This window comes from Aulonocara stuartgranti (genome assembly GCF_965226115.1).
Source record: "Aulonocara stuartgranti genome assembly, chromosome: 14".
Taxonomy (NCBI): Eukaryota; Metazoa; Chordata; class Actinopteri; order Cichliformes; family Cichlidae; genus Aulonocara; species Aulonocara stuartgranti.
Genome location: NC_138950.1, coordinates 12,140,729 through 12,157,218, shown reverse-complemented (window position 1 = coordinate 12,157,218; position 16,490 = coordinate 12,140,729). Strand labels below are relative to the sequence as shown.

General features: G+C 39.1%; 1 protein-coding gene across 5 annotated transcripts in view; it reads right to left on the bottom strand.

The window, feature by feature from the left end:
- The window catches only part of pitpnm3 (PITPNM family member 3), a 116,443-nt gene that overhangs the window by 60,639 nt on the left and 39,314 nt on the right, over nt 1-16,490 (bottom strand). For 4 of the 5 annotated variants that reach the window (XM_082502774.1, XM_082502773.1, XM_082502776.1 and 1 more), the window contains one exon: nt 9,047-9,157. In XM_082502774.1, the coding sequence (XP_082358900.1) occupies nt 9,047-9,157 (111 nt within the window). The remainder of the gene's footprint in view (nt 1-9,046; nt 9,158-16,490) is intronic. The other variant, XM_082502775.1, reaches the window with a different exon arrangement.

Here is a 16,490-nt window from a genome sequence, read left to right as displayed (position 1 = left end):
CTCAAACGCTGTTTGGATTATTGCAATTTATTTGATGAAGACACTGTCAAGAAAAGACTTCCACACAGTGCACACAGGCTACACAGACTAGCATTACTAGTTGCCTGCCATCCCTTTATCCATCCCTCCATCGCTCCCTTATTCAGGGTTGCTGGGACACCACTCTATGCAGAGAATCCCAGACCTCCCCTTATATCCACTTCCTCCAGCTTATCCGTGGGGACACCAAGGCATTCCTAAGACAGCTGAAAGATATAATCTCTCCAGCATGTCCTGGGTCTCCCCCGGGGCCTCCTCATGGTATGACATCTTGCCCACCTCAAATGACTCTTTGCAGTGTGGAGGAGTAGCACCTCTACTCCTGAGTGCCTCCTGAATGACTGAGCTCTTGACCTTATCTCTAAGAGAGAACCCAGCCACTCATTTATGATGCCTGTATCCACAACCTCATTCTTTCAGTCCCCAAACAGAGTTTGTGACCACAGGTGAGGGTAGAAACTTAGATTGACAACATTTATCCCAGTTATTACCTGGGTTCAAGCATTTTGAGATGACAGTCCTGTGTAATATCAGCCAACCATTTGCACATATCTACCAGCCTCTACAGCTCAATCACCATGTTGATCAGTTACTTCAGTAGGATAAGAAATGGTCTCTAGAGTCATAGGTCTTCCTCTTTCAATTTGTTCTTCTTTATAAAAGGATAATACAAATACAAATTTCCCTTGCTAAAAAAGCAAAGGACATCCAGGGGACACTGAGGTAGTGAGTCAAGCTCAAGGAACTACTTATCAAGTCATTTCTGCTGTTTTATTAGTTTTTTTCTTTCTTTTTTTTACCTGCTGGCAATCATAATTCATTTTCCAGACATATTTGTATCTAACCTTGTTGTGTCGATAGTTTTTTTCTGCTTCGATCAGTTTTGCAAAAATTAAATTGACATCTTTAATGCTTCTGTGCCCCCCACAAGCAGATTGCAAACTATTAAAGCATGCAGAATCTTACCAGGCATGTACACGCTTTTATGCAGCACGAGTAATGGAGAGTGTTTTTGTGTTGAGTATGTTTGACGTAAAGACTGAGTGGAAGAGAGAGAGAGAGAGAATGTAATTACAAATGTAATAACATTCTCAACAGCAACGAAAAAATGTTCTCTATTTACTTCCCCTCTTATAGGCTCTGTGGAACAAGTATAGTTCCACAGTTAGAAAATATGTTTCATGGAAGGCATATGTGTGCAATATTATTATTGCTTACACACATGTGACGAAGCTTCTGATTTCATTAAAGCAGGGTCATGTAAATTGTGCCACTTTTCTATTTGGCAGGGACACTTGCAGTGTTTCAGACATGACTCTGTGTTTTCTCAGTTCAGCCTCTCAAAGAATGCAAAGACTGCAGCTTAAGACCTTCACGGATTTAATGTACCGTACTTCTAATAATGCACTGAAGGCAACATATCCCTCGTCGCCTACAGTATAGCTGGGCTATTTTCTTTAACGGACACTAAGTATACTTACATTTTTATAAATCACAGATGTGCCTACCAGCATTAGACACCCTGACATTACTGAAGTAATGGTGCATAAAGAAAGTGCTTTTCTTATCTGACTTCTATGAGCTAAGATCTGAAAGACTTACATCAGCTGACAGCAATGACAGCTGGAAGCGATCACTACATAATCCTCCTGTCGTGCCCTATCAACAACTCTCTCTAGTCTCCTTCCAGTTCTACAGCTAGATAACCAGATACGTTCCTGTGGGGTTTGTAAATATGCAATTTTAGCTGTTCACAAACAGTCATACAAACTTCATCACATGTCAGTGTCAAGCTGTTCAAATCCGATAAAAGGGTTAAAATCAAGATTCTTAAGCTCTGAACATCATTAATCAACCCAGGATTAAACTTTGTTATAACTAATGCCATGGCTAACAGCAATATTGGAAAACACAAAGTTATACTTCTATTTGATGTTTTATGTCATCCCCTTTCCCTTTACTCCAAGTCCCTCTTTTAACTCTGAGATCTTTTATCCGATTACTCGTAAAGTAATCTGTGTCATTGATCATTCAACTCACTTCGATTCAAAAAAACTTTATTGATCCCGAAGGTTGGCCCGAAAGGAAATTGGGTAGATCATGTGCAGATGTTTGAGATTCTAGACTTCTCTACAAATGCAAATAAATTCACTCAGATATAATCACACTTGTGATGTTGTGACATAAGTACCAGAAAGTAAACTTTTAATTATTTTCAAAATAATGCTTGTTTTTTAAAGTCATTAGATGTATGCTGTATAATCATTCTACAATTGAAACAGAACAGTTAAAATAATCCTTGAAAGTCCAAAATTACCATCACATTCATGCTTACAATTAGTGTAAGTAATATTCTGACCACAACTGTATCTCCAGGCTTGCCTTCTTTCAACAATGCAATATTGTCACAGTTAAGAAAATCCTTACAGCATGTTCTGATAGGTCCCTGAAAAGCTTTCAGCTTGTGCAAAATGCCACAGAGGTCATAGTTCTCTCATATTCATGTCTCTTCATTGGATCTCTGTTATATGCAGAATTTAATCTAAAATCCCTCCTCTAACATAAAGTTCTAAATGACCAGTCCCATCATATCTTAAAGACCTCATAGTACCATATTATCACAATACAGCACTTTGTTCTCAGAGTTTGGCTGACTTGTGAGTTTTTGAAAGTAAAATGGGAGGCAGAGCCTTCAGCGATCAGGATGTGCTCCTCGTGAGTTTGGGCTCAGGAAACCTCTCTCCTTTTATTATTGGGCTCTAAACTTTCCTTTTTGCTTTTAACTTTAGCTCATGTGACCCTGAACAATCCTTTAATTAGGCTCAGGCTGTTGGTGAATTGCCCAGGATGCACTGAGCTCCTCTCTTCTAATTTCCTCTTTCACTCCCCATGCATTTATAAGCCACAACTGCATCTCATTTCCATATTTTATACTTCCTCCTCTTTGTCCGTGCTCTCTTTGGATCTTTCTGCAGGTATCTCTGGCTCAAGTGTTGTCTCCCCTTTCTTTCTGTCCTTACTTTGTTGTCACCAGAACCATGGTGGCCGCACTCCAAAGACTGCTCTTCCTGTTAAAAGGGAGTTTTGACGTTTGACTTCCAACTATACCTGTAATGCCTAAAAAAGGAAACTGACAAGCTGACTTTCTCTTTTATTATATTTTAAGATATTTGCCTCTATTCACTGGCCACCTTATTAGAATCACAAGTTCAGCTGCTCATTGAATCAAATATCTAATCAGCAAAATCACACAGCAGAAACTCAACGCATTTAGGAACGTAGACTCGGAATAGATGACATTCATGTGACTTGAATGTGACATGGCTGCTGGTGCCAGACCTGCTGATCTGAGTATCTGAGTATCTGATCTGCTGATACTGGGATTTTCATGCACAGCCATCTCTAGGGTTTAGGAAGAATGGTCCAAAAAAAGAAAAAAAAAACATCCAGTGAGCAGCAATTTTCTGAGTGAAAATGATTTGATGATGCATTAGATCAGAGCAGAATCAGAATCTTATCAGACTGTTTTCAGCTGATAAGAAGGCAATGTGATTTACATGTATGCAGATGAGCATCTCTGAAAGCACAACATTCAAACTGTGAAGAAGGTGGTCCAGAGCAACAGAAGACCACTCCAGGTACCTGGGATGATGAACCTTGACGAACACAACTTGGATCCATGTGGATCCATCCGGCGTTGTATCAGTGGTTTAGGCTGCTCGTGGTGGTGGTGTAATGGAGTGAGGGACATTCCCTTCCCATAATTTTGGCTCCTTAATACAAATTCAGCGTTGTTTAAATGCAACAGCCTACCTGAGTGGTGGTTTTGACATGTCCATCTTCTGATGGCTGCTTCCAGCAGGATAAGACATGTCACAAAGCTCAAATCACCTCAAACTGGTTTCTTGAACATGACAATGAGTTTATTGTACTCAAACAGCTTCCACAGTCAACAGATCTCGACCCAATAGGTAAACGGTTATCAAACAAGCTACTGAAAGGGTGTGTGGAAATTTAATTAAAGCACACTAAAGTTCCCATCTTCATAGTAATACAGGAATCTCTCACAAAGAACAAGAGCTCGGTTCAGTGATCCATATTTAGCCAGGAGTCAAAGAGAATGATGGATGGCAGTGGCACAGGAAAATAAATGATATGAACCTTTAACAAATAAGACAGATCTTAAATCATTTACTTTAACGAAAACAGACTGCTACCGTGACACTCCAAATAGTACTTCTACAATGAGCTCATCACGTGTCATGACTAGCTTACTAAGAGGTCTGTTGATCTGTGAGTGGCTGTAAAGAAGACATCATTTTATAAATAATTCTCCAGTTAGCACCACATGACTTAGGTACAGCTTTCCTGCAGGAGCAGCTTCTTTCTTGATTTTATATACTGTTTTATATACTGTTGTTTGTTTGTTTGTTTGTTAACTAGTTAGTTAGTTTATTTGCTTGTTTTATTCAATTTTAAATCATGCTTTTTATTTGTTCTTGTTTCTAATGTCTCTGTAAAGCACTTTGAATCACCTTGTTGTTGAATTGTGCTATACAAATAAACTTGCCTTGCCTTGCCTTGCCTTTCATCTCTGCAGGACCAGGCTGCACCCCCACTGAACTGCACTGATTAAAAGCATCCACTCCAGTTTGTCAAACCTCAGAAATGACCTTTGCAAAGAGGGCCAGTCCATTTCTCAGTAAACAAGACAAAGAAAAAAAAGTGCCATGCTATAAGCGTGTGCATTCGGCATAGGAAATTTTATTAATGTCTACACTGTGTTTTGCCCACAGCTAACCCGATGAACATTTTCTATGGATCTTAAATTATTTTTATTACATGTTAATAAGTAAATTCCCGCACTTAACCTTCAAATATATAACTATATTATAGTATTTTTTTTAAAAAGGTTAGAAAACATTTACATCAATTTACACCTGAAGGCCTCTGAATGTCATCTCAAGTCATTCCCTTCTGTTCTATTAAAAGCCACTGATGTGGATAAATCCCTGAACTGATTTATGATCTTTGAAGGCACAGACTGAACTTGTCTTTTTGTCTGAGAAATACTGTAGCGTTAAATCTCTAGGCAATATGTAATTCATTACAGTGGTTAGATAACCATGCAGGAGAGTTTCACAAAAGAACGTAATCAAATAAATTTCTCACAGGGATTATTTGTTAGACGAACCACTCGATCTGAAGTCTGTACTGAGGTCTGAATATGAAAACTGTTGAAAAATTATGTTCCTCCTGTCAGTACTCTTTGTTTCATAAATATTTATACTGCTCCGTACTGGGAGAGCATCTTCTTATTTTCTCAAAACACAAAGAATGTAGATGTAGACGTTCATTGATTTTGTCGATTGTGATTAAAAAAAGCTCATTCACTAAGAAAAATTCAAGAAAAAGTCTTTTAATCCAAAAATAAAGTGCAGCAGTTCCGGTGTTAATCCTGAGGACCTTGAAATGAAAGCACAAGGGAAGGGTAGACGTAAAACTAAGCAGAAAAGAAAGAAAATGCTAAATCTTTAAAATCAAAGGAAGTTCTGCTCATTGAAATGTAATAAAAATGTTCCTGTATGTACTTTTTTCTGCCTCATTAACTCTTATTTCCTGTGAGGATGCGCCTGATAAGAAGAAAGTACAAAGTAGGGCTGCTCAATTAATCGAATTTTAATCACGATTACGATCAACGATCATTAAAAATAACTGAGCCGATTATTAGCCCCTCCCTCATGCTTTACTCTCGCGCCGCTCCGTGTGGCAAATCGAGCGCAAATCGAGCGCACCTCTCTGCATTTCGAACACGTGTCACAACAATTAAGAACAGCGGTCCCCAACCTTTTTTGCGCCACGGACCTGTTTATGCCCGACAATATTTTCATGGACCGGCCTTTAAGGTGTCGCGGATAAATACAACAAAATAAAACTAGTTCCGGTACCGAAAAAAAGAACATTTATTCATAACACAGGTGAAAAAAACAAGGAAAAACCGAGTAAACGATAAACACGATAAAAACCCTGAAAACTATACATTTCACACCTGAGCCTCAACTCTCGCGGCCCGGTACCAAATGACTCACGGACCGGTACCGGTCCGAGGCCCGGGGGTTGGGGACCGCTGATTAAGAGGACCCGAGGGAAGCTCGGAAAGCTAAGCAGAAGTTATTTGGAGAGGAGAGTGACTGCTGTTGGTTGAAAAGAGAGGTAAAAAAAAAAAAACTTCAGTGGTGTGGAAACATTATGGGTTCGCGGAGTCAGACGTGGATCAAGTAGACACAGTGTGTAAACTTTGCCACAGTGTCGTAGCTGCACCACAGAGCAACACTGCAAAGTTCACTAAACATAGATGTTTACATTTTTCATTTATTTTTTATATTGCAAACATTTGCACTGTTATCAGTATTTGCACACTATTTTATATTATTTTTTGACAATCTTTAAAGTCATTATTCAATACATTGTTGTTGTTAAATAAATATCGTCAAATAATCGAGATCTCAATTTCAGTGAAAATAATCGTGATTATCATTTTTGCCATAATCGAGCAGCCCTAGTACAAAGCATCCGACATATATGAGATCAAGCCATCCATGGTCTTGTTTAAAATTTAGCGACAGTCTTGAATAGATTGAAAAAAATATTAGAACATTGCTGCTTGTAAAGAATTGTGTTTTATCAGATGCTTTGCATGCACACAAACAAACTGAGGAGCACAAAGAATGAACGCAGATATGCATGTTTCATGCTCAGTGATTTTTTTTCCACAGTACATATCTCTGCCAGCCTTGTGTTTATTAGCTGCTTTCAAAATATTCTTGTTATCTAACTGATCAATTACAAAATATTCACCACATGCAAGGTAGCCTGACCGGTCTCTTCCACTTTAAATTATGCCTTGGACTGTGTAGGAGGTTGTTTTCTCAAGTGGTTTTGATGCAGAAGCTTTAACCTAAGTTAATCACCCTTTCCGATATTAGGCTGGCATCAAAGAACTCAGTGTAATGTGAAGCGGTCACTGGTAATAACATAATCTCTGTAAACATATTCCTGCATAAAATCATGTAGACTGTCTAGGCAATGGACAACACATACTACATTTGCTCCCACAGCTCTCTGGTTTCTGTTTGTAGACATTTTGTAGGTACAGTACTGAACAATTCTGTCTGTGCATCCTAATGCAGTCCATGTAGAGAGCAGAAGAAGAGCGCACTGGTCAAAATACAATCTCTACTATTGTCTTGTCAGCCATTGTATGACAAGAGTTGCTTTTTATTAGCTGTTTTAATTATAAGCACATGTATACAAAGACTAGAAACACTGACTGGCATGTGGAACACAAGTGTTGACCTGGACATCGACATTATCCATTGTCTAAACATCCGCTGGCTTCATCAAAGCCCTCTAAACATTGTTTGCTTTTCTCAGCGGCTTAAGATACCAGACAATAGCTGGTGTTTTCCCAGATTGATTGAACAATACAGTGATGCGAACTCTGGAGGTCTGTCCAGCTTTAAACCTGCATTTCTTTATTGTTGTTATAAATTAGATTTACAGTGGAGGACAAACAAAGCTTAAGCTATTTTCACACATTCTCTGCATCCCTGAACTTCTCTATGACTTACCTGACAGATGTGCCCAGATCGGACATTAGCCAATGTTTAACCTGCCAGCTCCCTATTTACAAAGTCCATGTGATGTCAGATTAACCTGATATATTCACTGCTGGTGAGTAAGTCTTATGTTTGCTGCCTGGTGCACATTCAGGTCTCTCTCTCACCTCCTTTCTCAGAGAGCAAATGCATCTGAAATGGTCAATTTTCTGTTGTGGAAACTCCAGAAAACATCCCAGCCTGATTCTCCTGAAATTGTCCAAAGTTCATGTGTAAAATTGCCTTTTGTCACCAGATCTTTGATGTGAACTGGCTGTATTGAATCCGAATAGCCATTGTCCAAAACACCAGCAGCTCTTGTTTGTTACTAGCAACTGTGAGTACCACCTCCACTGTTTTCAACTGATCTGTAATTCTACTTTCTCGTTAAAACCACATTAAGAAATCATGATAACTACAAAAACAATCATCATCGTGAAACTCTGTCAATATAATGGTGTCAATGCATTTATATGCAAGTTTTTAGTGGACCAAATAAGAGATGTTGCCCTGAACACAAGACACTAATGAACTGAATAAATCTGATTCAGTGATTTAACTGATTTGATACTTGGTTATGTGACTGTATACAGTGCCTGCCAGCCTTTGAGCTTTGACTAAAGTGACTAGAATCAGCACAGGGAAATTTGATTTCTACGTCTCTAAAATTATACTTATGATGTTTCCTGGAAAAGAGCCTGGTTAAACAAAGTTTGCACGTCCCGGTGACGAAGGTCAAGCTGCTTAAAATATGGATATTTTCCTAAGGATTTATTGTTGGGAACAAAACCTTCAAAAGCCAATACATGTTAACCATTTATTCTATCATAGTATCTATTAGTGTCAAGTGGACACTAATGCTGGCCAATCAAATACATGGAAGGGTCGACACCTGGCATCATTATAATTATTTACCATTTTATTCTGCAAAAAACTATAAATTGCAAGAAATCTGATGACCTGTAAGAGTTATAAAACTGCCTCAAAGAAGATATCTTACTGTGCAAAAGGCCTCCGTGCCCCCTGGTAGCAAACACACACTGAGGGCTATTTTGGGTCTGCAGTTCAAAATTAGAAAATATTACCCTGTACTCATTATGACTTAATAAGATGAAATCAGGGCAGTTCTTTCACTTCTTTTGGCCCTTAGTGGTCAAAAATGACTTAATGTAGCTTTAAATACAAGCTACAGTCCATTTACGATCTGGCCGCAATTATCATCATTCAGTGGGAAATTTTCACTATCATTCCAGGCAATTTGGACCTTCACTATGGATGTGTGAGCAGTGTAAAAACATCACTGCGCAGATGTCTGTGTGTGTGTGTGTGTGTGTGCGTGCAGAAAATACCGTGCGACTGGTCCTCCATGTGTCCCAGCGTTTCGATCTGCTCCACCAGGTCATTTGAGTTCCACTGACTCATCCCCAGCAGAATGGCGCTCTTCCCCTCCATAACATCTGCTGGGACACGCACACACAAAATGAAGTAAGGACAGTGCAGCAAAAACAAAGGCCTGTTCTTCTTTCTGCATATCAATAATATGCCAAGTTATTGAAGCTTAAACTGATCAAAGTGAAACAACATTAAAGGCTCAACTCATTTTGCCAGAGTAGACTTCTTCTCTGTTGCTTCCTGGCATCTCACATGTTCTCATGTAAAACTTTTAGCACTTCTTCTACCACCTTACACCTGTAGCAAATGGTCGACACTCTTACATTTTTATTTTGGTTTGCCAAACAGTGTAAGTTTATGCCAAATGCAAACACATCTTAGTGTGTGGCAGCCAACAACTTGGCAAATAACCAAAAGAAAAGCATAAATAGCTATTTATGCCTTTCATCGCCACATAAGTGAATCACAGACATTGTTTATTAATGTCTAAAACATTTGGCACTGCACACATGTCTGATAAGCACATACCTTTCACATTGACTTGCTATTGTGTTGTCTTAAATTGGGCAAATTGATCTTTCACGTAGCTGTTAGATGATCTGAACACCTGGAAAAGTCAGTTAATAAATTGTAGAGCAGCTGAAAGTGTGAATATTTTTAAACCTAAATTTAGAATCTAACTCTTGACTTAGGGACATAACAGTTTCTATGGCAGGGATACTGCATTTGATAAATAATAAATACACCACTGGACCAAACCCAAGACAATATTCTGTGGTGTTAAGCTTTAAAAAGGTTATCTTATTATTGAGAACTTGGCAATTACATGCTTAAAAATAAGATATTGTTTATTGAATGGAGGACCAAGCACAAAAATGTTACTGGGATGTGTACTATCAACACAATAACTGGAAAATAAGCATCTGTAAAATGCAAAATATTTTTCAAATGCTGTTTTTCATGCAAAATAAATGTGATCCACGAGATCCAATAACATTTGTTAAGTCAAAATGAGTCACGAGATTGTTTTATTTTTGGTGTGCGGGGAGCCAACTTGCCTGCTGTGGACCTGGCTTGCATATGCTTCCAGCACACTGTGGAGTCATTTGTAACCTTAAACCTGCCAGTTGAAAGTAAATCTCAATTTTTTGCCATTAAGACCCGATTCTTGCGTTGGGCTCTTGGGCCCACTAACCTGAGCTCAAACATTTATTTAAAAAGAAATTGCATGTGATGGTAAAACAGTTCTACCAGATCCAGCTTCCTGTTTCACCAACGATGCTTGTAGCCTGCGTAACAGCTTATTAATGGCATTCTAGGAGAAACAGGCATTCTATCATGCTTCTTGCCTAGTTAGCAATGTATAGGGTATATTATATCAGTTTTATATTAGGTATGCTTTCTTTAAAACATAACTCACCACACTGTCATAGTAAATGACAGGCTCTACTCATCACAGATTGTCATCCAGGACTGTTTGAGATGGGCCCTGTCATGCATGAAGAAACACCTCTACCTGACAGACTTTTCTCCCTAACATCTTGGCTGGCAGCCCTGAGAGACTCTGACGTAGAGCTACAAGCTCCGTCTATCTGGATCACACAGCAGCCAGAGTGCTGGTCACAGTTTGTCTTTTGCTATCTGCTCTGATTCTTTCACCCTCTGTGCCCCCTCTTTCCACTTCAATTACACAGTACTGGGATGAATATAATGATGCAGAAACACACACAGACACACACAAACACACTCGCAGTTTCAGACACACAGACAAGCACTAAGAAAAGGGAAAGCACTAAGGAGGAGACGCATATTTGATCCAAGCAAAGCGTTTCAGGATGTAAGAGGCCAGGTTTTTGGACAGGGGGAGAATGCAAAGTGGGTTTTACACAAAACCATGAAAACACAGGTTACTGAATATCTGTGGAAGGGAGAGCAGAGCAACAATACTCATCCAAGAGGCTCCTCTGAGAAGCAAAATGTATTCACAATGAACAAAAAAACCTCCACTTAAGCTAAAATCAGCATGGCACAGAAATAAGCTGCACACAATTTCATCTGCAAATGAGTAAAATAGTAACACCAGCTCAGGAAATCAGGTGGAGCACAATGAAATGTGCTGATAAGCAAGAGGGTAGTAAAGCCATTTATGTCCACCGCATCTCTGGCTTCTGGAGTATACGAAGGAACAGCTAAATCGGATTTGAAGAACAGGTATAAAGAGGAATGGAAGTGTGAGATTTGACTGCAGCTGACAGCCCTGAGGGAGGGAAAAAAGAGATTTAAAAACATCTCTCAACCTGTCAGCTCGCAGTCAGTTGTTGTCAGAGTGGAAGCTGCCTCGATTGACCCTGACCACGCCGGTGTTTTAACAATTCTCAATTTCTTCGTCTCATCAGAATGAGTTGGTTGCAGGAAAGGAATACCAAAATACTACTTCGGGCTTTATTTTAGGTCCATTCAACTTCCGATGACTTGCTACGAAAATGAGATTGCTTCGGGGATTATCCAACAAAATGGTATAAAAAGGATGAGTCGGGTAAGTAGGCTGCTGAAGATGGATGGCACTGAAGTATCACGCGCAGGTCACATCCAGACAATAAATATGTGATCAATTATACAAAAGCCAAAAAGTGTATAAAGGATGTGTAGACACAAGTTTATGCCTGAAGAGGAAGGTTTTAGTTTTTCATCGTGTACTTCAAAGTTATATCAGCCATCTGACTTTTTGTTGTTGAAGGCATATTAGAAATATTTAAATCAAGTCTTTTAATGTGTGAATTATCTGCTCTGTCAGTGTGACCTCCTCTTTACACATGATTTTCTTGAATTCAAACAGTTTGACAAAAGTATTGCGTGATTTGAACAACTGATTTTATCAAAAGTCCCTAAGTATCGATTCCAAATATTAAACTTGATTCTTTTCTCTGGAACTCTCAGTATGAGGTCCAACGAGTGGCTGATGAGAGTGAAGATGATTAGAGAGTTGAGAGAGACAGCAAATCCACAGAGGACAAATAAAGTGGCTGATAACCATTTCTGTGATTAAGAAAAAAAACAACAACATCTAACCAAGTCAAGATCAATCTCGTAGAGGTATCATTACTAAGGTCTACAATCAAGAGACACCTGCATGAATACAGACGGTTTATGACAAGCTGCAAACCCCTGGTTAGATTAATGAACAGGAAGAACGGATTTGAATTTGCCAGAGAACACCTAAAAGAGCCTGCACGACGCTGGAGAAATTCCTCACGCAAATGAAACCAAGATTAACTTTTTAACTTGTATCAGAAAGACAAGAAGAATAAAGTATAGAGAAAGAGAGAAGCATGCTGCATTATCTGATAACATGGGGCCAGCAGGGTGCCAGTTTAGCTCGATGGGATAAGCAGGTAATCATATCTTGCATAGCTGAGAGCAGCTGGCCTGGGTTCGAATCTGACCCACGACCTTTTACCACATATCTTCCCCTCTTTCTCTCCCTCTGCTTTCCTGTCACTGTACCTTTTTAAATAAAGCTGAAAAAAAGAATGGTGGCATAGCTATGGCATGTACAGCTGCCAGTGGAACTGGGTCATTAATGTTTATTGATGATCGGTCTCCTGATAGAAGTAGCAGAATGAATTGTGACATGTACAGATTCTCTGCTCAGATTCAGCTAAATGCTGGAAAACCGATTGGACAGCGTTTCAAAGTACAAATGCATAACGACCCAAGCATGCGGCAAAAGCAACTCCAGAGTTTCTGAAAGCAAAGAAGCCGGATGTTCTTGAATTGTTCGTCAAGCCCCTCTGAACATGTGGAGCTATTCTACAAAAATAGCTGTAATTCCTGCAATAATTTTGTTAAAACCATTGAATTACAGCTGAAAGTCTGCACTTCAATCACATCTTGATTGCTGGGTTTAAAATCCCTTGTGGTGATGTACAGAAGCAAAATTACAAAAGAAAATGTCCAAATTTCAATGGACCTGACTGCAATTGTACAATCAGCTACACTAGCTGAGCTACTCAGCTTGTTCACAACTAGCGAAGTGTAGAGCTTGGCAATACATGAAAACATCTCTCCCATGCAGCCATATCACCATTCAGCCCTTCACCATAGCAACAGGGGTCGCCAGCGGTGGACATTTAATCTGACTTTAGAAATCAATTTTGATTAATTATGTGATATAACCTTTTCAGAATTTAGCAGCCTTGTCACTGCTGCCCCAAACTGCTGACTGCAGTGACCCTGAAGCTGCATGATCAATATAAGCACTCACCATTACTTTGATGATGAATCTGTTCTTCTTCTTCACATCACAAACTGGGGGTTGGGGGAGGGGGGGGCAGTATAAGAGGAGGAAGTAGGTGTAGCTCCTGCAGGGGCCCTGTAATTTTTAGTGACTGACATTCTATGTTGGTTGCTGCATATAAGCAAATGTCCAAAACTTACAGTTTTTTAATATTACTTTGTCTTTTTCTTTGGACAAGTAATCATCACATAAGCCCTGGAGGGCCCTAAACCAAACTAAAGATAACTACTCGATTACTACACTGTTTATTATCTCTATTAATAGAGGATGTGTCACGATCCTGGGATGTTTGACCCAGCGCTTTGAGTTTTAATATATTCTCATGTTTATGGTTTATTTTTTAAATTCATTTAGTCATCTTAATCTCCTCGGTCGCTCAGTTATAGTTCTTTGTTTATTAGACTCCCTCTGTGTCGTCACCCCCTATGTTTAAGTCTCCTTTGTCGGTTCATCATGTTGAGTCTGCTTGTCTTAACCTGTCATGTTTCTTGTCTTCGTGTCCTATGTTGTCAAGCTCGTGCCATGTCTGCCTTCTATTATGTTTTCTGTTTTATTTTGAAAAGGTCTGGTGTCCCATGTGTGTAGTTTCACTTCCCCTGTGGCGGCATTATGTTTATTCTAATCACCTGTTTCCCCATGTGTTTCCACTTCCCCTGATCACCTCCTGTGTGCATTTAGTCTGTGTGTTTTCATTCATTCCTCATCCAATCGTTTGCTATCCTGCCATGTCATGCCATGTTTCCAGGTCTTCATGTATTCAAGCCAAGTAGTCACGCTTAAGGTTTTTCATGTTTATTTTCTCCTCACCATGTTTTTCCATGGTTAAGATGTTTTATGTTTTCTTTCTAGTTTTCCCCAGTTTAGGTTATTGTTTTTGCTCAAAATTATTTCCACCCTTTTATTTTTGTACTGCTCAATCAGCCATAATAAACTACGCGTTTTCTGTTAGAATCAAGTTTTGTTTTTGCGTGTCTGCATTCGGGTCCTCCGCACTCCAAACAGTCTGCTTGAGCCAGACTTTGACCAGATGTTATTAAATGCCACTACAAATGTACAAAGACTGTGCAAAAGAGCCCTGGTTTGAAGCATATCCACTCACAATCAAATTAGATTCTAACCAAATATAGTTCAGGGAGTACACAACAACATAGTAATGCAAGTCTGACTTGCATTAAAACCCAATTTACAACCAAAACAGTCATATGTTTTAATATCCTGTCAGGCTCAGTCCTCTCGCTATTTAAATTAATGTCGCAAATAACAAATCAGGATTAACACACAGCAAATTTGTTAACAGCTCACATCAATAAACAATCGAGTTGGCATTCGCCTAAGCAGCCAGACAGCAAAAATAGTCCTGATGTAAAAAAGGAAAACTAAATAAACTAAAAAATAACTGACTTCTCCTCATTGTGTATGCAACTCAATTGCTTTTGAATGCAAGATCCTTAAACAAAAGTCGAGATGTATTTATATGCCAAGGTCTGTATTATGCATTCTAACAAGAAAATATAAATGTGATCAAATGTAAATGTGGTAATTGTGATATCATCTAAATCAAAATAGCCCGGCATGTCTCACAGCGAGGAGGACAAGGAGGAGGAAATCAAACTGTTTTGACCTAAAGAACTGTTATAGCTCATCAGGAATTTAACGGTACCACAGCTGACACTTCCGGTCATTAACCGCAATAGAAATTTTTCTTTTACTTATAAATTGTTTTCATTTTTTTTGTCTGCTTGCATTCATTTTTAAAATACTAATGATGTGGTGCTGAAGGGGTGAGAGGCTGAAGTGGAGGTGTAGGATTGAGAGAGACAAAATTTTTCAATTTTACTACTACAGATGGTGTAAAAAGAGGAAATGAAAGCAATTCTCACACATTTACACACACTGCTGTTGTTGGTAATACAAAAACAACACTTCACGTTGCAGAGAAACAGACTGCATTTCTACATTTACGTCTACAGCATGACACAGCACAAACCACTCTGTGATGCAGGAAATCTTAATCATGTTTCATTCCATTTAACACCCCAAATGTATTTTATTGTTGGGGATTGGTGATGAGAAATGCCATTAACTGCAGCTTTTCTGCACTGCATTTTCATTTGGAAACAAAAGAGCCAAGAAGAATCGCAGCATTGTCTCTTAAACTGTTACCCTCAACCCAAAACAGACCAGTTATCGAATAAAACTGGACTAGGTTTAGTCTTACTAAGCAATTTTAATTAGAATTGCAATGTTTAGGTTTGCACAACTTATTCAGCAACGCAATCTTTTTCTAAGAGTAATAACTCAAAGAAAAAGCCTTTATTCTATTGGCTTGCTCAAACTGATGATGTCCCATCATGTTTCTGCATGTGGTTTCTTCACTGCAGGCAGAGCTTCAAATAATTTAACAATTTGAAAGTATCCTCTTGAAATGAATCGGTAAAACTCCTCCTAAGCAGAGTGGTTTGGATTTTCCTTGTCTTCTCTGAGGATAAGCTTCGAATGTCTTGTAATCTCCTTTCACTGGAGAGCTTTCTGGATTTGAATTGGAGGTAAACTTGAGGTTTACCTGCCTCTGGTGGAAAATTTATATTTTATGCTCATCGATGAAGCAGACTCCAGAGCATGAGGTGGACGTTCATGAATCCGCTCAGCATCTTCACCGGATCTTTGTGGGTGTCTGCACGTCAGCCTGGGAAACTCTGTGACCCCCAGTGTGTGCTTCACTTCTGTTTTTGTCATCACTGTAGGCCAGCTCCAGAAGCTTCTGACGATGTGACAAACTGATTTTGTGTTTGCGTGCTGGGGTGCGTGGGGGCTTTGCTAAGGGGCAGCTGTGCACAAAGGAGTCAGGGGAGTTAATCAACAGAGATGACAGCATCAAACATCCAGCAAACAGCTGTGTTGCCTCTACACCATGTCATACAAACACTGGCTGACACGCAACAACATCAGTAACAAAAAAATAAAGCTCACAGCCTCGGTTCTCATCACAGACGTTGATGAATTTCATGTCTGCTTCCCTGTTTAACAATATGATTTACACTGTCATTTGTTACGTCTTATTCAAGTTTTTTTTTCTTGCAAAAAACTATCAAGAAAAATAATCT